General features: G+C 40.5%; 1 protein-coding gene across 1 annotated transcript in view; it reads left to right on the top strand.

Annotated features, from left to right (window-relative positions):
• Positions 1-23,772, top strand: part of clybl (citrate lyase beta like) — a 67,074-nt gene that overhangs the window by 23,055 nt on the left and 20,247 nt on the right. Inside the window, exon 2 of the mRNA XM_006788158.3 lies at positions 13,825-14,038. Within this exon, the coding sequence (XP_006788221.1) occupies positions 13,825-14,038 (214 nt within the window). The remainder of the gene's footprint in view (positions 1-13,824; positions 14,039-23,772) is intronic.

Here is a 23,772-nt window from a genome sequence, read left to right as displayed (position 1 = left end):
TATAACCTTATTTACATTTTCATCCTTTTGTCGACTAGACATTTTAGTATTGTGCTTTATTATTTATTTTTGTTTTTTAATCTGCATATAATCTACTTTATTTGTAAAATTTACATTATCAAACAGTTCTGGTTTGGGGGGATATGGGAACACCATGAAATGAAGGCAGCGTTTGTAGAGCTCTTGCACTTTCATGGGGTTTACTGACTCATCAGTGGCTGTGTTGCGGTGAAAGCCGGTACAAGAATTCTCTCCATGTGGTGCGCAACACCCGCCGAACACAGAGCTCTGACAATCTTACTACCCAGCTTCCTATTTGCATCACAGCTTTTGCTACAGGAAATGATGTGGTGGTGTTTTTAGGTCTGTTGTTCGGGAGAAACTGCTGGAATTCACAAGGTTATAAATGAATGTGTTTATTAAATTCGGATACAACTTGCTTTACATTAGCAAATAATTTTATAATAGTTTTGTAGCTAATTTGCAATCTCAAGTTTGATATCCAGTGAAAACAATACTTAAGAAAAATGATTGAAAGAAGTGTATTGCTGGCCCCTGTTTACTTTGTTTCTTGTTTTTATACTTGCCAAAAACTCTAATTACTTACTTAGACAAGCGAGAATCCAGATGTTGTCGTTGAGGGCTGATGCAAAATGTACAGGCATACCTTATTAATGCAGGGTCCCACTGGACCAACTAGAAGGGCTTTCAGCTTACAGTCCTTTTTATGTGGCATGTAGGGAGGGGCTCTGAGATGCTTTGGGGGGTTGTGGCCTATATAATACTTCCATGGTTTTGGCAGTCAGATTTTCAAGAAACTTCCTGGTGTGTCAGGATCAATCAGGCCTAAGCCAGTCTTAATTAAAGACTTGGGGCTGGGCAGAAGTCGAGGGCAAAAGGCATCCCCGTTGGTTAAAAGAATGAATTGTCTGTCATTACAACACTATGGGGAGTATCAGCTTTATTACTTAAAATTCCTCTTTAAAGAGACTGACCATTCAGGCTTTGACGTGCACAAATTATAATATAGTAGTGCCTCATAAATAGCACAGTCAGATATCATTCTGCCATCTTGTGACTTGTTGAAATTGACAGGTTGAACCAATTTCATGTATACAAGAGGATGTCCTGTCATGCATATCGTGTGAATTTATTCTTCTTCCTGCTCCTTTTCATGCATGGAAAAGTTTTACTTTAATTGAAAGGAAGGTTGTGTATGGGAAATGAATTACGGCTGTACCATGTGTGAAACAAAAAAAATAAAATAAATAAATAAATTTTGGTTTTGGACATTTGACTATGAGAGAATACCAATGTTCACTCTGCTATGAGAAATCTTCATTCAGCTCTGGTTACTGCTTACTGTTTGTGTCACAGTGAGAAGTACTTTATAGTGCACCATCTAAAAGCCCTTCATGTGTAGTCCTTTTTCTCAGTGCTTTTTGAAGTATACATATGTTAGGATCTTAAATCTAAAAGTCGAATTTATAGTAAAAGATGTCTTGTTTGCTGAAGCAGATTTATTTATAATAATAAAAAAAGATGCAGTTATTATATTAGACCACTTGGGGGCACAGGCAACTTACAGGGATGGAGCTTGAAGATGGGGTGTGAATGTTGTACATGGGGGGGTTCATTAATTAAATGGAATATGATCCAAAAGACTCAATGCTCTCTCATAACACATCATATCCCACAAGAGAGAAAATAAGGCAAATACCACAGATGTCCCCTTTTTTCCCTTTCCTGTTTTTCTGTGGTTATAGTTTCCTCCAAATCCAAACGTCAGACAGACAACGCCTTAGTATGTTTTGGTCTCCTGAGTGGATCTTTCCAGTACACCCATCTGTCAGACTTTTTTTTTGAGGTCTGAGGAGGGGTATGGGGGTGTAGTTGTGTCTGGGCTCGAGCGGGTAAATGGGTGGGGGCAAGGAACCAGACGCACATATCACATCACAGGCCAAATATCCTAATGCTCTGATCTACTGTCCCAGTCATATCCATATCCAGGTTCATATCTACCCAGACACACCCCAGCCTAAGTGCTTGCATAGTAGGTCTGTTGCTACCATGCTTTCTTTTTAAAGCTAACCCATATAAGTGCTTTCCTGCGTTGTTCACTCTGTTCTGCAGCAAAATTAACCAATGCTTTTCCACCTGTAAAGTCGACCAGGTATCATGTCATCAACTTCATCTTCAAATTGTGCGGTTTTATTTTGAAGTTAATTTGAGGTGCTAGTGTTGCTGAGCAGGGACAAGTGTTCTCACCTGCAGAACTGATACCCTTAATGCATTCATATAATGGACGGTTATGTAACACTGTTAGCTAAGATGGAAAGTATAGCCACCTTGCCCATCTTAATGCATTCAGGCTCCACGGTGTCACGTGACTCCAGTGATCCACAGGGCTCAAGATGGCAATGCTGTTTAGCAGTCAGGATATGTGTGTCTGTGTGCTGGTTAGAATATGTGTCTGTGTGCTGCAGTGTTTGTTAGATTAGCTCAGATATGTGTGTCCATATGGTTTGGCGGTGACACATTTGAATCCTTCTGGCCTGGTGCCAAATGTGTGTAGATGATGCTGTGCAGTGTGTGGATGTGTTTGTGTGTATATGTGCCACTGTCTTTACGCTGAACCTTTTACCTCACCTTTCCTTGTGGCGTTTGCTTCCAGATAGGCCTATTTAGGTCTTATATCATATAGCCACAGCATCTATCATGCAGCCAAACGAGGTGGGAGGTGGATTAGTTTGGCCCATGAGATGCTGTCATGGGAAGATGATGTCGTGCATGCTAGCCTCCTTGGTTTCCCATTGGTTGAGAGGCAGCGAAAAAGTAAATGCCAATCAGTGCTACCTTGCCCCATATCTCTCTTTTCTTCCTGTGCTACTGTGACACAAACCTAGTGACATGAGTTGCGGAGAAGGCTCCCCACCTCTCCTCCGCCTCTTTTCTTCCGAGCACTGTAATCCTGACACTAAAAAACCGCCCCTCAGAGAACAAGTGTCAGCCTCAGAATAGAGTGTGCTGTCAGCTCCCCCTTTTCCCCCTTCTGGTTCGCATGGTAGAAAGTGTTAATGTTGATCGAGGTGACAATTAAGTATGGAGTGATCACAAGTAATGCCGCTCACTCTTAGTGCTGATCGCTAAAACATTAAGTAATTGATCTCGATATGACTGTGACTGGGAAGATGACATAATGAGGCAGTCACTTTGGTGAGTGTCGTGTAAGCTTGTCCACCAGATGTACTTCAAGCCTTTGCATATGCATATTTGAATTACTAATATCAGCAGAGCATCTATAGTTCTGCCTTTCCTTTGAACCTTAATATATACACATATCTATCATATATCTACATGGAATGATTATCTTGGAAGGAACTAAATTTCCTTTTGAAGCAAATCGTTATACTGGGAAGCACACCTATCTACTGTTGCTTCTACTGAGATGGACCTCTGATGGCTGATTCTGAAGAAAAAAAGAAATATTTTGGGGACACGACACGAGATACCGATTGCATTTTAGCCCTCGCTGTCAAGTTGTGAAACAGCCTGTAGATATTTGCATTAAATAAATGAGAATGTCTCTCATATCCAGCCCTGTGTGGCCAAAGGTTTACTGTCGCAGATGCATGCTCCATCTGGCCCGCTCCTTATCTTCATCCTTTAACTGTTCAGGTACACAACCATGGTTGGTGATTATTTTGCATAACATTTGTTAGATGCGTAAAATGGAATATTCCTACTTTAGTATTAGAGTGAAAAAAGATACATTAAAGAAGTCCTGTTAGATGGAGCTGTCACAACATTTCCAAATTGAGTCATACCTCTTTGTTTGTCTAGCTTGGGATTTTGGGTAATACAGGGTTGAAAGGGGTCAAGTGTTCCCCCTATCCCAAGCAAACATGGACATGGTGACAGCCGATGCGACAACAAATCTCCACGAGAACTATGCTGTCCTGCCAACATTGTCCCCGCCTCTCCGCTACCAGCACAAACCCCTCACCCCTCAGCCCATGGCTGTGATCCTGCATAGCCAGTATAATGAAGCCATATAAGCCTGTTATTTGCTGCTTTACGGCTTGTTTTATGAAGGTGAGCTGACAAGCAGCTCCCAGAATGGTTCCTGCCACTTTAACAGACAGCATTACCAAGAGAAAAGGAGCTGTGAGGAGGGAGGGCAGGGCTCACTGGAGAATGTGCTGGGGACCTTTATGTTAGCCCTGCCAGGGCTTTTGATGGGTAGAGGTCTGGCTGCAGGCTATCACTGGTAAATTTTACGTCTTCCATCTTTTGTCAGGGGGACATTATTGACGTTTGACCTATGTTACTATTCCCACCTCCTCTTCACTAATCAATTACCACATCGATCCATTAATCAGACAGGGTGATGGCCAGTGAAAGGGCCCATGGGTATGTGTGAAGAATTGTGGGATAGGCCTCAGGCTATCGTGGAGGAGGGCCTTCATTTGTGGAGGTACAGTGTTTAGAGTTTGGCTTAACAAGTAGTGCCAACTGTTGATTTAAAAGAATAAATGTGACTTAATACAGAAGATTTCTTATTCAAATGATAAAATGTCAATGTTTATACATTTGAAAGCTATTTAATAATTTATGCAAACTTGAGCAGATTATGAAAATTGCATTCATTTTGCACTAATCATGGTTTTTATTTTAAATTGAGCCAACCCATCTATTGTCACACACAAATACATGCACACATGGCTTTTTTTGTGTTTTATCATATTGATGAAAAAAAAAAAAAAAGTATTTCATGTACTGGGAAAAACACAGCTTTTTTTCAGCTTAGATGTATTCATGCTGAAAAGCATCAGCTAGCTTTGTTATTAATGAGACATTATTTAATATGACTTATGAAATGCTGGGCCAAATATCAGCCATTACACTGTTGCTCTAAAAACAAGGATCCTTTTGAGCGCAAGCAAACATTTGTGTTCGTCTGACTGTTTCCATGGAGGTTGGGCAGTAGCATAATTGTGTTTAGGACACAAACAGAAACAGATCAGACACACAGACAGCCAACAGATCAAAACGGAAGCTGTGGGAGAGGAATCCACCACGCTTTGATTAGGTTTGGTTTCGGTTTGGTGTGTACAGACTAAAGCCGTCACCCCAGTCTGTCTCTGCCCTTGCCAAGTTGTTTGCCAAAACAGGAAAAGATTTGGGAAAGAAAGTTAGAGAAAAGCCGTGGAAAAGCCAGCCTCCCCCCCCTCACACACACACACACACACACACACACACACTCAGTCTGACCAAGGTCCAGCCAACTCACCCAGCTCTTGTGGGTTTAGTGAATTGAGAAGACACTTCTTGTGTGGATTTTTCAATTCTTCAACATGTCATTTGGCTGGGAGTGCTATTGTCCCCTGCCCCTTTTCTCCCTGCTCCTTCTGCTGAGACGAGTCGTGTCATCCCCTCGTGATCAGCACTTTTGTTGCTTTTGTTTTTGGCCCTACCTCAGAAGTCCATCTTGTCTTTTATGTCCCTGCCTTTCATGCATAAGGGAACAGTTGTGGCCTGTTGTGGGGCTGTTCCACTGCATTTCCACCAGTGGGGTTTCCTTTCATTATCTTCAAAGTACTACAATGGGGCTCTGAAGGCCTGAATGGCCAATGCAGAGTGCACAATCCTACAGAGCCCGCTCATTTTGTTTTGTCAGAGTCAATAAAAATGCTAAGTTAAAAGCTAACCCCCTTATGCCCTCCTCCAATAGACCGACTTGTTTGACCTTTAAGTCCCCCGCTCAATTAACTTTTAATAATAAATTCATTGATTTAGTTTTTTGTCTTAACACTCATTTCAAGTGGATTATTCTGCATGTGTTTAATGTTGCGTTTTCTTTTACATTCTGTATAACTAATTAATCAAACTTATAGTGTGCATACAGCATGACAGTGTTGAATACTGTCTTGAGATTTGAGTCTTTGACAGACAAAGACAATGCGGGGAAGCTGGAGTGATATCTGCCAATCATCAAGTAATATTGCAAGCGACTGCAAAATATAAGACCTGTGTCCTTTGCATCGTGGCTTTTTGCTGTCCTGAGACCTAGATTAAGATGTATCTATTCAACCAGTTTTATGTGGAGGGATGAGGGATGAAAAAGAAGAAGGAAAAAGGCTGCTGTCGTCTGTGAGCATTACGATGGAGGCCTTGCATAAAAGCATTGTGTGCCAATTTGTGAGCTGGAAGAAAGCCGGGGACTTTGAGAAGGATTACAGGTAGGCAGACATTGGCTGCTGAAGATAACTGCCATGACTTTGTCCTCATTGTGTAGATTAAGGCATAAAACCCAAACTAATGAGATTGGAAAGGGGAGAAGATGTGAACGGGAGGATGTGTAAGGTGAGGGACATTGTTACTGGAAATTATCTTTTAAAAGAAAAGCAAGAAAGATGTAGCATGAGCAATTTTATAATCTGACATTTTCAATCACTGCTGCAAACACATGAAGGTTTCTTTAGTTGAATGGGTGAAGACTTGGGTTGAAGAAGGGTTTTTTTTAGATGTAAAATTAAATAATTAAATCTTTATGATGGCAGTGGAACAGCACATGATTTTATTGAGGGGATGTGGATTATTCAGAGCAAAATGAATAAAACAAATCCTATCCCTTGCAAAGTACAGTCAATACAGACATCAGCAACAAAATGCTAGCGTGGCCAGTAAGCCATTGTCTCTCCTGCTTCTCTTGGTAAAAGAGAGACTAGCCCCCAGTAAATTCTGAAACCCCCAGCTGATCTATACTGGAGGGGAACGGATTGCTCATCCTGAGCTCCAACTTGCTAGAGGGCAAGCAAAGAAAGCAGGGGGCACAAAAGTAGTAGAAAAGTGTTTGATTCTTTCCTCTCCCTGTCTTGGGTGTCTCTGGTTAATTTTTCAACATTTCTCTGCCATCCAGTTGTGTCCTCAGTCCTGAGGCAGTGTGAAAAACAGAAAACAAAAAACCATGCACATACAGCATCATGCTGAGAGGAGGACCATGTGCGGGGAATGCTTCAGCTCTTTCATTTTGAAAAAACAAAAAGTGTCAGACAGGCAGGTGGACATGAAGGTAGGTAAATATTGATGACTTTTTGACCATTTTATTTCCCACCCGCAGACAGCTTTCTGCAGACAGAGGGCTTGTTGATGCTTCAGTAACATTGATTTCCTCCCTACTCTTTATTCATCTTTAGTTTCACCAAATTTAATCTTGAATCTTAAACGCCACAGACCTCGGAATGTAGTTTGCATATTAAAAAGTAGCTGATTATTGTGGGGTAGAAACACAGATCTTTAATTTTGTGCATTTTAGACACAGCTTCTGCCTGCACCACCATGCTGGAGATAATTGTAGAAATCTACATATTGAGAGGGAGGCTGTCACTGGCGTCTGTTTTGGAGTGGGCCTCTTGTTATCTCCTGTAATTCATGCAGTTGGATGAATATGACCACCTGAATTAGGCTATTATGCTGCCATGTGGAGGGCAGTAGAGTTACAAGAAACTGTGATCATCATGTCATGATAATGAAGCAATTACTACAAAGTATCCGGAATACAATATTGAATGCCAGAGTACAATAAACAGTGCTTTGAAACTGTTATGTCACACACATATCTTATGACAAATTGATTATTTATCATGGTCTACTGTAGTATGCAGTTAAACCAGCAAGAACATAAAGTAAAAAATTGTAATGATAAAGCTAAAGAACACTGTTGTGTCCCAAGTTTGACCAACACCCACAAACACACACACGCAGATACAAAAAGGTTAAAGAAAAATTGGATTATATGAAATTAAAATACTGGATTTTTAGTATTGTTAAAAGCAAATGTATTCATTGTAAATACCATAAAGACTAACATAAGGTGTCTAAGCGTTGAGATTTTTGATCTCAATGACTCCAAAACCTGTGTATTTGTGTATATGTTTTCATACATGTACAAGTTTCATTGCAATAGTGCATCCCCATACCACTACAGATACACTGATAAAAGTCCATCTCGTCTTTATCCCACCTTTCAAAAAGCAATTCCACATTTTGTTTTATTCAAAATAAGCCTATATTATCCGAGAAACAACATTTCTCCCAGAAACACTTCATTTGTTGTCTGTCAGACTTACAAATGTTTGCTCATCGGTGGAATTTTGTCCATTCTAAAGAACAAGCAGGGAGGATATTTGTGGAAAGCTCTTCTTACAATATTTGTGGTTTATTGTATTCATATTTTACACAATTTTTCCTACTTTTTTGGGGGAAAATGTTTTATAGAATTGAAAGATAATTTTTATTTTATTTAAAATATAAATTATGTAGCAATAAGCTCATCAATAACAAACAAGGCCTTTCCTGCTCAGTGAAACTATTAGTAACTACTAGTAGTAGTATAGCTTGAGATTGCCATCTTTGACAGTAGGGTCTACACTTCCCCAACCTCAGCAGATGTTTGTATCCATATCCTGACTGCTTCTCTCTCCTCTGAGTAACTGTGATCATTCCCACAGCAGCAGGCTTTGTCACTTAAACATGCAATACCACCCAAAGCTGTGGTGAACTTTCATGTGTTCACAGGACCCCCAAATGCCAGAAGCAGAATCTGAAACAGAACACAAACTCCTCAACGGTCTAAACAAGTCGGCGGAAGTGTGAAATCCTTACAAAGTTTGACATTTCTTAGTGACATGCCTGTTACCTTGAGAGATTGAGAGACACATTGATGCACCTGCCTGGATTAAATAACAGGGGATTTCAGAGATAAAGAGATGAATATGGTGAACGTGTACAGTAGTCAGAGTGGGGTAGATAAGATGTGTAGTTCAAGGATTTGTGGTTCAAGGTGGATTTATTGTAGTTGGAGTCTACAAAGATTCTGACAGTGAGTGTCACATCATCAGAGGCTAGTCTGTTTGGGTTGAAGATCAGTTGGTCGTTCTGTACTTGTGAACAGCTTTGTCCAAGACACTGTCTGGTGTTGACGAAAGACACAAATCTGTATGCAAAATACTAATTGACAAGTTACTGTTAGATGGCTGGTCCAAACATAGTATACCATAGTCGGGGTTTGTACCCATGTACAGTCTGACACTGAGCTTACCACCCTTTTTACTGCATTCTACCCACCACCCCCACCTCTTTTAGTGCCGCCAGGCCTGTGTCTGTTGCTGCCTCTCTAATAAGAAACATTCGCACCCAGCACCATATAACCCACTAACATATCGCTACCTCTGATCTAAGACCAGTAAACACAGTCAATGAGGCAAGCCTCAACCACTTTACAGCTGCTATATGGTCACATAGCCCTAAGTTGTCATAACCCCTCATGTAAAAAAACAGAAAGTAAAAAAGGAGTACAGGGGAAAACAGCACTCTAGGGACTCTTTAAATATGTAGAATGCAAATATATCATGCATTGATCTAATAATGCGGAAATATCAAACAGATGTTGTACGATGTAAACAGAAATCTAGAAGTTATGTGTGTATTTGGTTAGGATGCTCAGATTCCCATTTGTCGGAGCTCTCCTTCATTCGCTGTTGTGGTTGCTTGACTATATAAGCAGTTCCTTTTTAGGTTTTCATGAAAACTTTAATGCAAGTTAAATGCATGTTAAATGCAAACAACCACACTCACCATCTTTCATCCCAATGCCAAAACAGCAAATTAAATTAAGTTCACCATTTTCCATCAATGAGCAGTTACAATGTAAAAAATGAACTTTTTGGTTGTAACTGAGCAGAAAGTTTTTCTTTATATATTACAGAATCTTCCTGCTGCTTCTGTCTTCTGCTACATCATCTATAAACACTGGTGACCTGATGCCACTGGAAGCTATTGACGCTCATGCCATCGCACTGGCTCCACTATGTTTTACAGATGATGTTGTATTCTTCAATGATGAGCTTTTACAGATCTTCTGTATATGTTTTCTTCTTCCCATCATTCTGGTACATTTTGAATTTAGGGTAAAGATGGAGAATGTTTTTCACCTGGCTGGACGGAGACAAAAATCCTGCTAGTACAGGGGTGGGCAACTCCAGGCCTCGAGGGCCGGTATCCTGCAGGTTTTAGATGTGTCCTTGATCCAAATGGCTAAATAACCTCCTTAACATGTCTTGTAGTTCTCCAGAGGCCTGGTAATGAACTAATGATTTGATTCAGGTGTGCTGACCTAGGGTGATATCTAAAACCTACAGGACACCGGCCCTTGAGGCCTGGACTTGCCCACCCCTGTGCTAGTATCGACCGCTCCTGGGAGCTTTTTGGTCAATTTTATCAAGAACATCTTATAATGGGATCACTATAAGTGCAACATTTGTGAACATTCAGACTACACCCATTATGAAAATATTATTTTTAAACTCCATATGTATCATATATCATATCAAATCATACGGAGAGTTATGAGCACATTAAAATTTAACAGAAGCGTAAATACCCTGTCTAATCAATGAGTCAGGGCAGAGCTATGGATGTAGCTGCACTGTCTTCCACATGTAGATTTTGCTTTGCATCTGGGCATCCTTCTTATTCTTAATCATATAAACTACAACACCTGTAGGTGTATGCTGTCCACTTCAGCGCTGGAGGAATTGCAGACCGGGTACATATGTGGCCTAAGGTATCCACTGTAATGAAAAAGTACAGTAGCAAATTCAGAAAGAGTATTTTTCTCTATGTCAGACTGCACGTAACTTTGATCTTGACTTTCAGTTTGATTAAAACTAAATGAATTTAAAGTTTCTAGACTGTAATTATCATGACTGTGTCATTAACATGTTGGTAAAATGCAGTGCTTAACAAATTTGTCATGAATAACAAGAAAACACAAATAATTTAGAAATCTGTCAAAAACCTTTTTACAAATACAGTTATTTATTAGTCAAATAAACTAAATTCACAGTTTTGTATCCAAATTTGAGCTGTTACAGTGAGAAGTCAGAAGTTAATCAAGCATGACATCCAGCCAAAGTATTTTTTTCTGATCAGGAAATGAACTGTAGTTTGGCCACTTAATAAAAAAATAATAATATGCTTTATCATTTTTTGTCTTTTTTTTGTAAAACAGTAAATTGATTGGATATCTACTGTAATTATACTTTAGCATTTAAAATATTTTGATTAAAGGGTTACACACATTATAAAAACATAAACAATAAACCTTACTCTGGGTGGTGGTCTAATAAATTAGTTATGCGCTGTGTATCCTGTGAGAATCAGCTTTGTGGCAGTTGGTATGTGTCTCCAGAGCCACATTTTGGCATTACAAAACCAGCCACTCAGGTGTTGCAATGCAAAATGACCTCAAATTTGATTTTACTGTGCAAGGTGCTATTTCTGCATGCTGAGTGTCAGTACATGCCACATATAAATATAAGAACTTTTCACATTCATGGCATTTCACACAGTCTTTTTCAGCGTGTATATTGCTCATGTTCGCATCATGATGACGATGAAAAAGTGATTTATTGATTGGTACTTAGTATAGCGTTGTAACAGTTCCCCTGGAGCAGTGTGCACAGAATAGACTCATTTCATTTTGAGACTCGCCTGGATTCTTGGACCCGCAGTCTTTCTTTCTAGTTTCAGTGCTGCTGTTTTTCATCTCTTTCTCACCAGTTTTTGGTCCTTTAGATTTAAGTTCCTAAAACGTATTGTGAGCTGTACCCATTTTAACGGGTCTACAATTTGCATGGGGTTGGCCGTAGTTCTCCCTTCAAACTTTGTCCCCAAGCCTTTTGTAAACACGCTCAATGCCTGGAAGCACTAAAATGCTGGAAGCATTTTAAATTGGTTTTAACTGCCTGCTACAACTGCAACATCTCAGTGTAGATTAGGCCTTATTGGGACTGGAGGGCATGTGGAAGCGTAGTTGACAGGATTAAGTGGCTATTGAAGTCACTTTAGCTCCTTTAGAGAGCGAGAAACATGAAAAGAGAATAACTCAGCCCCTCTTTACAGAAGGGATATCCCCTCACTTGCTTTCTTTCTTTCTTTTGCCCCCCTCAGGCAAAGAAAGACACCAATCTACCAATAGGATCCTCAGACTTCTGATACCCAGAAACAGTACAGCAATGTTAAAAGGTGTTTTCAGGATCCTTTCCATAGTTGAGGGAGCTGATGGATGTAGTACCCTATTATTTCTGTGTCTGCAGCAGATTCTAGGTCCTAAAACTCTGTTTTAAAGTCTTTTTTGTAGCTCCTGTTGTCAGTGTCTCAGGCATGCTATAAGAGGAATTTTTAGTGACATAGGCTTTCGTGATGGGTACAGATATAAATACAGCATTGGCAACTACAATTAAAAACAGCGTAAACAACTTCTTTCTCAACAGAGAAATGAACTGACAGTGACCCCCAGGCTTTGAGCCTGTGTGCACACAATTACTTTTGGGTTTTCATTCACACAGAATCGATTTATTTGAATATCACATTATCTCCACAAGAAGGGAAACCATATTAATGAGAGACATAAATATTTATATATACAGAATGGACATCCGGTGCCCTGAGAGAACTCTGCTGTAAGAAAACATGAAACAACAATTTTTTTTCATTAATGCAAAATGGGCAATACTCAGGAAGTGCTCAAATCCTCATGGATCTGTGCTTCATGGAGTTTTCCCCCAAGCTTCTCATAAGGTTTAATAAATATCTATTCAGTCAGCACAGATCAGGTTCCACAGTTTCGACCATATACCGTCAGTCTTTCTGGAGCTCAGCTGGGTTTTGAACTCTCTGCTGTCATTACAACACGATTGTTGTTAAAATGTTCCAGACCTGAAGTGACCCCACCTTCTTTGAGCAAAGGATCAGCAGGTATCGGGGAATTTCCTTTTCTGTTTTTTAAAATATTTTTTTAGGCTTGATACCAAATGTTAGCTGACTATAATATCTATAATTGACTTGCTACTACCATTGACCATTATTTAGCCAGATAACACAGGCTGAAAAGGATTCTAGACCTGAAAAAAGCTTTAGAAAAAGGAAAGAAGAACCACACACTCCATTAACATCTACAGTGCTGTATTTTTTTCTTGAATACTTTGGTTTACTTTGTGTGTGGGTGAATGCTGTGTATAATATATAATTTACCTGAAGGCCGTGATGAATAAAAGGGCTCATATTCCATATATTACAATGCAATTTGTGACTTCGTAACATGGCATACTTGCAATTTAATTTTAAATTGCATTATCTTTATGTATACTTAGTCATTTGGGAATTATGTGACTAAAAGAACACATTATTATGTAAAATTGATTTTTACCTTCAGAGCTCATGGTAGGAATAAAGATCCACACTTTTAAGACAAGTTTTTCTGTGACTCAGCACTAAACAACAGTGACTCTGATACTCATTCACTTTCTGCCGTGCCTAGATATTCAGCAGCGTGGCAATAATTAGCATATGAGTGGCTCAGTGTTTGGGTGAGTTTGTTCTCACAAAGACTGCCAAAGCACAGGTCGGCGTCTCTCATTCACTTCAATGAAAAGCTGAAGGGCAAACAGAACTCCCAAAATGAAATGCATCCAGACTTTCACTCAAGTCTGAGTGAGTCCTCCTCACTGGATCTCCATGAGTGTTATAAACACTGTACATATATTATGAATGCAGCAACGGCCTTTAATTATTCATGGCCCTTAGCTACTTATTGATACTGTGTGTGCTCATGAGTAATATATGCACCAGAGACATGAATTAGTGCATTCATAGTACACCTGCCTGCCATTTCTGTGTATGTACTCTGTGCACCAAAACATGTATGTTTATGTCCTTACATCATCATGTCCTTATGTATGTGTATGTTGTTGTTGACAGAAAGGGCGGGTGGCTCCGGGCTGCAGTCTGGCAGTTGTATGCTGAAGCATGGCGTCATCACTATCACTCTGCAGGTTCCTCTCTGCACTACATACCCCGCAGGGCAGTTCTCTACTGCCCTGGCAATGATGAGCGAAAATTGAAGAAACTAGCCTCGCTGGATGTCGACTGTGCTGTGCTGGACTGTGAAGATGGAGTAGCCCTCAGCAAAAAGGTACATAAGTACTAAGATGCATGCTTGTAAATGAAATTCAGCTTGGTATTAATAGGATAGCGGGGAAGCCACAAACACTCCCATAGCTGTGTGATCTTGGATATATTTTAATTCCCATATCTCTCTATCAGACAGGTGCTTGGTCTTAATCACTCAAAGGAAAACTACCTAAGTGAGATGTTTATAACAAGCACATTTCACCCCATTATGATAGTATAAAGACAGCGCTCCCCCCCTCAACCGCATTAGAGTCATTTAAAACAAGGTGACCATGTCCCACTGGGATAGCAGTGGGAAAGCACCAGATGCAGCAGGTTAAAAGCATTCTCCTCCTGCCCACGCTACCTCCTCATTGGCCCTGCTGGACTGCCCATGAAATTCTGATTGGAGAGTGGGATAAAGAAGGGGCCCGGGCAAAAAGTTAACTAACAAAGGTTTTTAAGTCATGATAATAAAGATGATTGATATGGCTGGAGGCTGTTCCTGTAGTAGACAAAGACAATAAGATGATGGCCTGTGTGACTGACAGCTAAAACTGTGACCCTGCGATGGTGTTGGTGGGATGTAAGAGCTTCTGTCTTTATTGTGTGATAAAGGGGAATGTGGAGAGGAATGCAGCACTGAAGGAGCCATTCAGGCTTCAGATGCTGGACTGTTGCACTGTCAGCAGGTCCATGTCCCCATTTTCCTTGTGTTTAAGCAGAAGTGTTTTGCTCCAGCATATTCTTTACACAAACATATTCATTTCACCTGAAACATGAACATTTTGGGGGGCTGAATTTGTAGGCAACAATTGCAAATTCAGAATTTTGTTTTTCTCATTTTCAAAAGGTCTCCTCTGTGTTAGCTACTGCTGGGTTGTGCCTATAGCCCCAGTATGTGCTTTTACAAATAAAGTGAAAATGTACATAGCTACAGGATATACCCATTTATTCAAACTGCAGAGTAATGTCCCTCAGCAGGCATACCACTCTACCTTCCACTACTACTTCTCTGAGTAATTCACATAAAAATACCAATACATTAAATTCTGGAAAATAGTATTGTCCACCAGTAGTTTCCTACCTAATAATCCCATTACTTTCTCCTGTCTGCACTACACTGCAAAGCAGAACATAGCGTCAGAACAGATTTGAGCTTTTGACACTTTTTGACATGTTGGCTTTCGGCACAGTGTGCAAAAAGTCTTGTAGCCTATTATGTGTTTGCTAGGTCGTGCTGTGTAATATAAAAATTAGTAATATACTCAATAACAAAATGCACCTTCCCTACTGGCACCCTTTCTTCACTTTCCACACTCTTGCCGTCTTTCTCCACTGTGGCAATTGGAAATCCATGGGGGATGTTGTGTAGTTCTACCTTCCCTTAAGATGATATTTTTTCCTTTTGGATGAACAGTACTTTGTGTGAATGTGTGTCTGTGTGTGTGGGTTTCTGGGAATACCACAAACATTTGTTTTGGATTTATAAATTTCTATGTGGAAATGAGTTGACTGAAATAATTGTTTTACTTTTCATTGTGTGTTTAAAAAAAATCTTTTTCAAATTATTTTTATTACATAGCCTGGGGGGATATTTATCAGGATTTTTTTTGACCCCTTTAAACCATCAAAGCCAGACTGACAAAATCTTGTCTCTTAAGTCTGGCATTATTTTCAGCAGTTCTTGTGGAGAGAAGCAAAACACGTGAGGAAACAGGTGCTGATACAAATTTTTACATTTATTGTTTTTGAGAAATTAAACAACTAGTTAAAGGAGGTGAAACATCTTGTCAAAAGGTGTTACATGCTTCAGAGGTGATGCATTTCTAATGATGCACTTCTAATTGATGCCTGCTGCCTACAGAGGCTGTGTAATGGCTCATATTTGATGCTTTATGGTTATATCTACACCCAAAGCATACTTTTATGCTTTTATGATTATTTTATTCAGTTATGCACGCATAAATCCAATAATTGTTTATTAGGCTCTCGGTGCTGCTAAAACACAGACAAATTACCTGACAGCTCTGTACATAAACACACCTGGAGTCAGTGAAAGAGAACTGATGCTGCTCTTTTGACGGACGTTGTGCGGACCCTGTGTAATGTGCGCACACAGGTTGGTTGAGAGACTATTTACAGTTTATTGACATGAAAACCCAACACACCACTAAAAATATTATTAAATTTCTTCAAAGGAACTTTTCGTTTAGTGCCAAAAAAACGTTGCCTGTTACTTTTTTCTTCCACGTCTTCCTGTTTTTATGTGCTTTTTCTTGCGGCTTGTGGCTCACAGTAAGTTTAGTCAAGTACCTACATTAAAACTTTTGCCAATTTTTGATGCATTTTGGCTCCTGCTTAGTTTTAGGTTTGGATGTGTTAGTTGGAAGTTGCTGTGCCAAAAGCATCTGCAGAGTAAATGTAGCTTTATGCAAATCAGATGCAGATGCTGCTGGACACGCATGCATCTTACATCCCAAGTAAATACCAAGCTCAGTTGAATAATGCACTGACACAGTTGTGTGTACCTAGTGAATGGTAATTTGCAGGAAGCGTTGGAAGCATACCCCGTAATTGCTTGTCAAAAATGTTACCCTTACCCTGTCTTTTATTAACTCAATTTGAGCTGTGCGTTGGGACCAACTGATCTATAAATGGATGAGAGTTAGCTATTACAATGTGGGTGTGTGTCTGCTGACAATTTCAACACTGTATAGCCTAGAAACGATTATCTTCACCATGACAACTGCACAGTCTGCACTGTGGGTTTGCCAAGGCATGCCAGGCTTCAACAATGTCCTAAAGTCTCATAATGCATATCTAATGGGAGCAAAGCAATGACCCAGCTTGCTAAATGCCATTCTGAACCACTGTTTTGGTGAATATAACAATGGCGAGATGGCAAAATGTTGAGTGCAGTTACTGAGTATGCATGAGTAGGCCTTAAATGGGGCTACTGCCCACCACCACACTCCTATTATCTGTTCATTAATGTATTCTTTTCATTATCTTTCACCTTCACCCTAAAACAGGAAAGGATGTTCATGACAAAAAGGTACGTGGTGAAGGTCACTCTGGCCCCCTCCCCTTTTTAAATTGAAATCCAGGAATGCTGGCTTTAATTGCCTGCCACTTTGACTCTAAAAATGTCTGCACTCCATCTTGGCAGTAATGCTGGCAGCTTAAGAGGTAGGGAGAAAAGAAAGGGAGTAAAGGGTAGGAGCCACCCAGAGCTTGCTAACTGTCGCCACGGACCCAGAGGGGAAAGAAGGAGGAGGTGAGAGGGGAGGGAAGACAAGGCTGACTGCTCTAACACTCTTACACATATCATCATATCTGTATGATCAGTGGGGTGGAGGAAAAGGGAGGGCAGGTTGAAACCCCAGAGCGGAACTGACGGCTACACCTGTCCTCTCTCCTCCTCACTCCCTCGCCGTCTTGTTCTTTACCGTCCCCCTCTCTCGCTCGTCTCCCCTCTCTAGGGTCCGCAGGGTTAAGATTGTTTATGTCTCTCTCCCCCCATGTTCTGTCTCCGTCTCTTGGTGCCCTTTGGTCCAGTATTCCTCCTGGTGTTTCTCTTTCTGCCTCTCTTTTCCCCACATGGGTCCCTCCATCCTCCATGACTCCCCCCTGCCTCCCTGCCGCAGAGATTCTCTCCTAATCCCTGGAAGTTTGGAACTAATGAACTAACTGCTGAGCCGCTGCCACGGAGCTTGGTCCCAAACTATACTGTACTTCACACTCGATTTCCTCTCCAGATGGCATAGTGGCGCGGCCGGCACAACGGGGAGCACCTCTCACACACCCGCACGCGCCTGTAAATGCACACAAGACCAGCAGAATACAAACATGCACACATGCATGAGTGTGTACGTGTAGTCACATACGGACATTCGCACACAAGTACACACAGATAAACACATACACAGATTGTTACAGTTGGTATCCCACTGTACATCAGTGTCCTGCATTCATTTCAGTATGTTACTGAACCAGGAACAGTTGTTAGGGCTTGAAAGGAGGTAATTCACTTTAAAGTATAGGTAGTATATACAACTAAATAGAAAGTCGGTGAATAAACACAGTAATCAGAGCCCAAAGTAGTGTTTAAAGTGCTAATATGGACAGAAATTGGTCAGTAGTAGACTGTAAGATTAAATGAACAGAAGGTTGTGATTACAGCCATACACTGTACCTTTGGTTTTGCATTATTAAATCTCATTTATATATAATACTCTTACAGAAGATGCAAAAAGTCTTCAGGCCTCCATAGAATAAAATGCAAGGCAAACTAAAGCATTAACACATGAACAGAATATTGAATGGGACATATTTACGACAAAAATAAACAAAAGTCTTGTTTGTTGGAGGGCAGTTGTATATAGGTGGATAATAATACACAGTTGTTATGCGCCCCCTGTAGTCTAAGAAAATATGATTTTTCGACCAAATTGATTACTCATTTTGAGAATGTGAAATATGGTCAAATTATATTTACAGCACTTTACATTGACTTTACTTTGTGCTCTACTTAGTGACTTAAGAAGTGATGGTTAAGTGTACATGACAGCATGTAATTCGTAATGCATAGTGTTAAGCCAGACATTTCTCTTTCTTTGTCTTTTCTCTGTAATTCTGTTTTTACAGTAACACTAATATCCACTGGTCTTGGTACTTTCAGTTGAATGACACATTGTGGAGTGGATGTCATCATTATAGTTGTATATTAACTTTATCTCATTGTCAGTCAATGCATGAGCTATGGTCTATGCATGAACTGTGTCTGACACCAGAGAATTGCAACTTAACATAAATTATGCAGCCAACTGTCAACTGATACGTGACCTCAGCTCACTGCTCACTGTGTTGTTTCAGAGGACACTCAAAGGCCCGCTCCCTGTTTAAGTGGATTCAAATGAATAAACTCTTGACAGAAAGTGCTCCTGGGGAATAATGGTAACCGGTAGAATTATGAATGCTAAACATTTCTATTTAGTGTGTATTATACAGGATGGGACTGCACACGTATTTACATCCTTGTACGTGTGCTTGTGCATGTGCTCTACACCTCAGAAGACCCCAGAGACTCCAGAGAAACTCCCAGTCTGTCTGCCAAAACTCACAACTGAGATGTAATGCACTCCGCCAGAAAGTAGACCCTGTCCTGGCCATACGAGAAATACCATCCAGTCCAAACCTTACTGTTTAGAGTGCGTGCGTGTTTTAAGTGTCATTTGTCAGGAATCAATTGGTCTGTTTGTTGAGAGTACCATGGTTTGAGTAACCAAGTGGTCAGGGTGTACAGGGGAGGGATGACAGTCCTGTGATTAGCATCCTTTGCGATGAAATGTTGATGTGTTTGTTGATTTTTTAAAAAATGTATTAATTTTTTTTAGCAGCAACATTTTTGTGTGTCTGTTTTTTTTTTTCTCAGTTTGCGAAGTTGTACACTTGCTATTTACAGCTTTTTTTCGGCCCCTCTGGTTGCGTTTTGAAACAACTCATTTGTGCTACAGCTTCAGTGGACTGAGCGCGAGGAATGAACCTGAGCAAGTCAGTGGAAAATGCCGAGATGGAGAACAGAGAGGTCCTCTCTGCCTCTCATTATCCTGTTACACTCTTGTGTTTTCACTGGCCAGCACCACTCTGTGCTACGTGGCTTGCGCAACCCACCCAGTGCTTAGAAAGTAACCCAGTATGAGTAGTGTTGATGGAGAGGAGTACAAGGCGATGAAAACATTAAAGAATGGGAGGAAGAGAGGGGATGGAGCAGATGGGAGGATGAGATGGGAATATACGTTAGCTCTTATTTTACAGGAGATTTAAATATAAAATTTAATATTGTGTTTAAGTATTGGTGGGCATTAAGGGAACAAGAACTTGAATTACTAGTTAGCGCTATAAATAACATACACTAAAACCTATGAAAAAGTTTCTTGCTCTAAATCATAATCACTTGAAAATAACATTTGTATATATAACAGTGAAAAATGGCAATATAAGTTGAATATGTCTGTTTTTTGCACATCTTAAATGTATGTCTTATTTTTAAAATATATATAGTTCACCAGTTCTTGTTTTTTTTTTATTTTCTTTTTGCTTATTTGTCCTTTAATTGTTTCATCTATTTTGGGCCAGATACTAAATTGTAGTAGAGGTAAATGAAAATCCACTAGAAAAAGAGAGCATATTTCTCCTTTACTGGCTTCTCTTCATTGGCTCCCTGTTAAATCCAGACATGAATTTAAAATCTTTGTCATCATATACGAGGTCTTGAATATTTAGGCCCAATCTTTTTCTAAAGACCTTATAGTACGATATCAACACAATAGAGCACTTCGCTCTCAGACTGCAGGCTTACTCGTGGTTCCTAGGATATTTAAAAGTAAAATGGGAGGCAGGCCCCTCGTATGTGGAAGCAGCTCCCAGTTTGGATTTGGGAGACAGACACTATCTCTACTTTTAGGATTAGGCTTAAAACTTTGCTTTTTGACAAAGCATATAGTTAAAGCTTGATCAGGTGACCCTGAATTCTCCCTTAAGTTAAGCTGCAATAGGTTGTTGGGAGCTTCCCACGATGTGCTTCTTCTTCATTCACCTTTTTCACTCAGTGTGTTTATACAACACTCTGCATTTAATCATTAGTTATAATTAATCTCTGGTTCTCTTCCACAGCTTGTCTTTGTCCTGTCTTCCTCCCTTCACTCCCAATCAGTCATGGCAGAAGGCCATCCCTCCCTATCCAGTTTCTGCCGGAGGTTTCTTCCTGTTAAAAGGGAGTTTTTCCTTTCCACTGCCTCCAAATCCAACAGTTTTTCTGTTTTATTGAACTGAGCTATAGTTAAACTGCAAATGAGCTTTAGTGAACCTGTATATCAGTAGCATGAAGGTAAATTAACATGTTTTAATTGGGATTGTGCTCACTTGGTCAGTAACTATATAGTGCAGCCTTCAAGAGTGCCTACTTTAAAACAGAACCCTAAAATGATTGTGTTTAAGTCTGATTCATGGTTGAATCTCAGCAGGAAATTAATTATAGTTCTGTGGTAATGTTCAGAGAATCTGTACAGCACACAAATTTCACCTTCATGCATTTAATATACCCTCCACATTTTCTTACCTTGTTTTTTCCTGATATCTCTAATTTTAACTGTGTATGCGTCCATTCCATTTTTTAAACTGCTTAGTCAATTCAGAGTTGCGAGAGGCAGAAATGTGGGAAAAAATACAGTCATTCACATTCACCTCTATGGTCAATTTAGACCAAGGGAGACACTAATGAACCTAACCTGCATGTCGTTGGACTGTGGGAGGAAACCAGAGTAGCTGGAAAGAAAGAAGCCACACAAGCACTGGGAGAACATGCAAACTGCACGTAGAAAGGCCCTACTGGCAAGGGGATTCAAACCCAAAACCTTCTTGCTTTGCTTTTAAATGCACTTTGGGAGAGAGCTTTAGCAGGTGAGGGCACACTTGGAGAAATCCCAGGTATATTGCTTGGTTCTGTATAAGTGGGTGGTTTTAAGGGGTGCAGTTTGTAGTAAAGGGTGTGGTTGTGAAGACTGGTGAGGTATGAATATGATAATGTCAAAATTGAGTCTAGATGTAATGAATGCATGGATGAGAGGTTTAAGTCTTTAAATCAGCTGAGAAGCAGTAAAATGGTCAGATTTCATTGGTGGGCGGATAGTGAGAAGACAAAAAGCATCACTCAAAAATCTTGTAAATGCAGCAAATGTTATATAAATATATGTATGGTGAATAGGGATGGATACCGGTACCCATCTGACAAAAACGGTAGCAACCAGACCGAAAAGCAGTTCACATTTCAGTGCGTTATTTCGGGGCTTTTTTCTAAACAACATTGACTGGAGGTTAGTCCTGTGCAGAGTGTGGACCAAAGAATCATCTTCGGTACAGGAACAGAAATCTCATATGTGACTAGGGATGGGTACCGGTATCCGGTGCCATTATTGCACAGGTCCTGACATAAACGGTAGTAACCAGACCGAAAAGCAATGCACATTTCGGTGCTTTTTTAAATTTGAGATGTCACACACTTTGGATTCTAGCCAATCATTTTACCTTTCCAAGGATAGTAGGCGGGCCCGGGTACGTACGTTCTTTTGGAGCAGAGCTACAGGTTAAAAATGCCCAAGGCGAAGCGGTCAAAAGTCTGGCTGTACTTCACAGCAAAAGATGCAAACTCAGCAGCCTGCAACAAGTGCTTTAAAGTGATACTGTGCAAAGGAGGTAAACACCTCGAATCGGATGAAGCACCTGGCGGCGTTTTTTTTTTTTAAATCCGAGAAATGCACCGTATTTGATAGCTTGCTGCAAGACCTCACACCGACCACATCTACTGCGGGTGTGGTACCTGTTATCAGACCTGGAGTTAGCAACATCCCCCAAAAACCCGAAGAGGAGAGTCCTGGCCCCTAGCCCTGCCAGTGTAGCAGAAATGATGACGGATGATGATGGCGGCAGCAGCGGCCGTTCTTCTCTGGGTGAGTAGCTTAATGTTGTTTGTGTGTAATTACGTTAAGTAGGCTAACCACATTATTACATTAATGCATGTAAGGTGAACTAGCAAACACCGTCGTAGTTACATGCGGCTGTCTTCTTGTTTGATGGCAAATACTCCCTTCGCCCTGGCCAAAAAGGCTAAAATGACCAAAGGAAAAAGTGGAAAACAGCTAAACATGAGAGGTTTTTGGACAAAGTTTATGTTTTTTCCATTGTTTAAGCCAGAGCTTCCCAAAGGGTGGGGCCATTGCAGGGGGGTATGAAAAGGGGGGGACGCTTGGACACTCTAGCATGGGGCGCCCACACAAACGCAAAGCAAGACATGAAGAATAGCTGAATATATTTCCAAACCAACTTCATTCTAAGCCAAAGACTAGAAAATATGGTGAAGCATATCTTCCCTTTGGTTTCATTTACCTGCACAAGTGCCAAGGTAGGTCTCCCCTGCATCGTTGGTTTTCCCTTCATCGGGAGCACGCATTGGGCTCTCCAAATCACGGACAAACAGTATCCCACATTCTTTATTTTTAGTTCACAAACACTTCTTGAAAAGACTAACTACTCCTGACATTTTCGAGATGTTAGCTCTTTATACAGTTAAGTTACGTATAAAAACTGAAGATAGTCAGATTAACAGTAACAGTATTTTGTCTCTAGCTGCCATTCTGCAATTTGTCTCATGTAAACAATAACGTGGCGCACAGCTTGACGTGAAAAAAGGCACATACCTTTGACGTTGCGTCACGAACTCTGTATTCCTCGTCCACACATAAACGCAAAAAAGGAGTTTCAGTTTTCAGTGATTTGTAAAAAGATAACAGTGTTATACCTTTTCTGCAACTATAGGGCACATATGGTATCACTCTATCAAACAAGAAGACAGCCGCATGTAACTACAACGGTGTTTGCTAGTTCACCTTACATGCATTAATGTAATAATGTGGTTAGCCTACTCAACGTAAATTACACACAAACAACATTAAGCTACTCACCCAGAGAAGAACGGCTGCTGCTGCCATCATCATCCGTCATCATTTCTGCTACACTGGCAGGGCTAGGGGCCAGGACTCTCCTCTTCAGGTTTTTGGGAGATGTTGCAAACTCCGGGTCCGATAACAGGCACCACACCTGCAGTAGATGTGGTCGGTGTGAGGTCTTGCAGCAAGCTATCAAATACGGTGCATTTCTCGGCTTTTAAAAAAATCACTATGCGTGGCCAGGTGTTTC

This window comes from Neolamprologus brichardi, chromosome 16 (assembly GCF_056152115.1).
Source record: "Neolamprologus brichardi isolate AB-2024 chromosome 16, ASM5615211v1, whole genome shotgun sequence".
Taxonomy (NCBI): Eukaryota; Metazoa; Chordata; class Actinopteri; order Cichliformes; family Cichlidae; genus Neolamprologus; species Neolamprologus brichardi.
The sequence above is the reverse complement of the archived record's forward strand: the minus strand, read 5'-3'. Positions and strand labels throughout refer to the sequence as shown.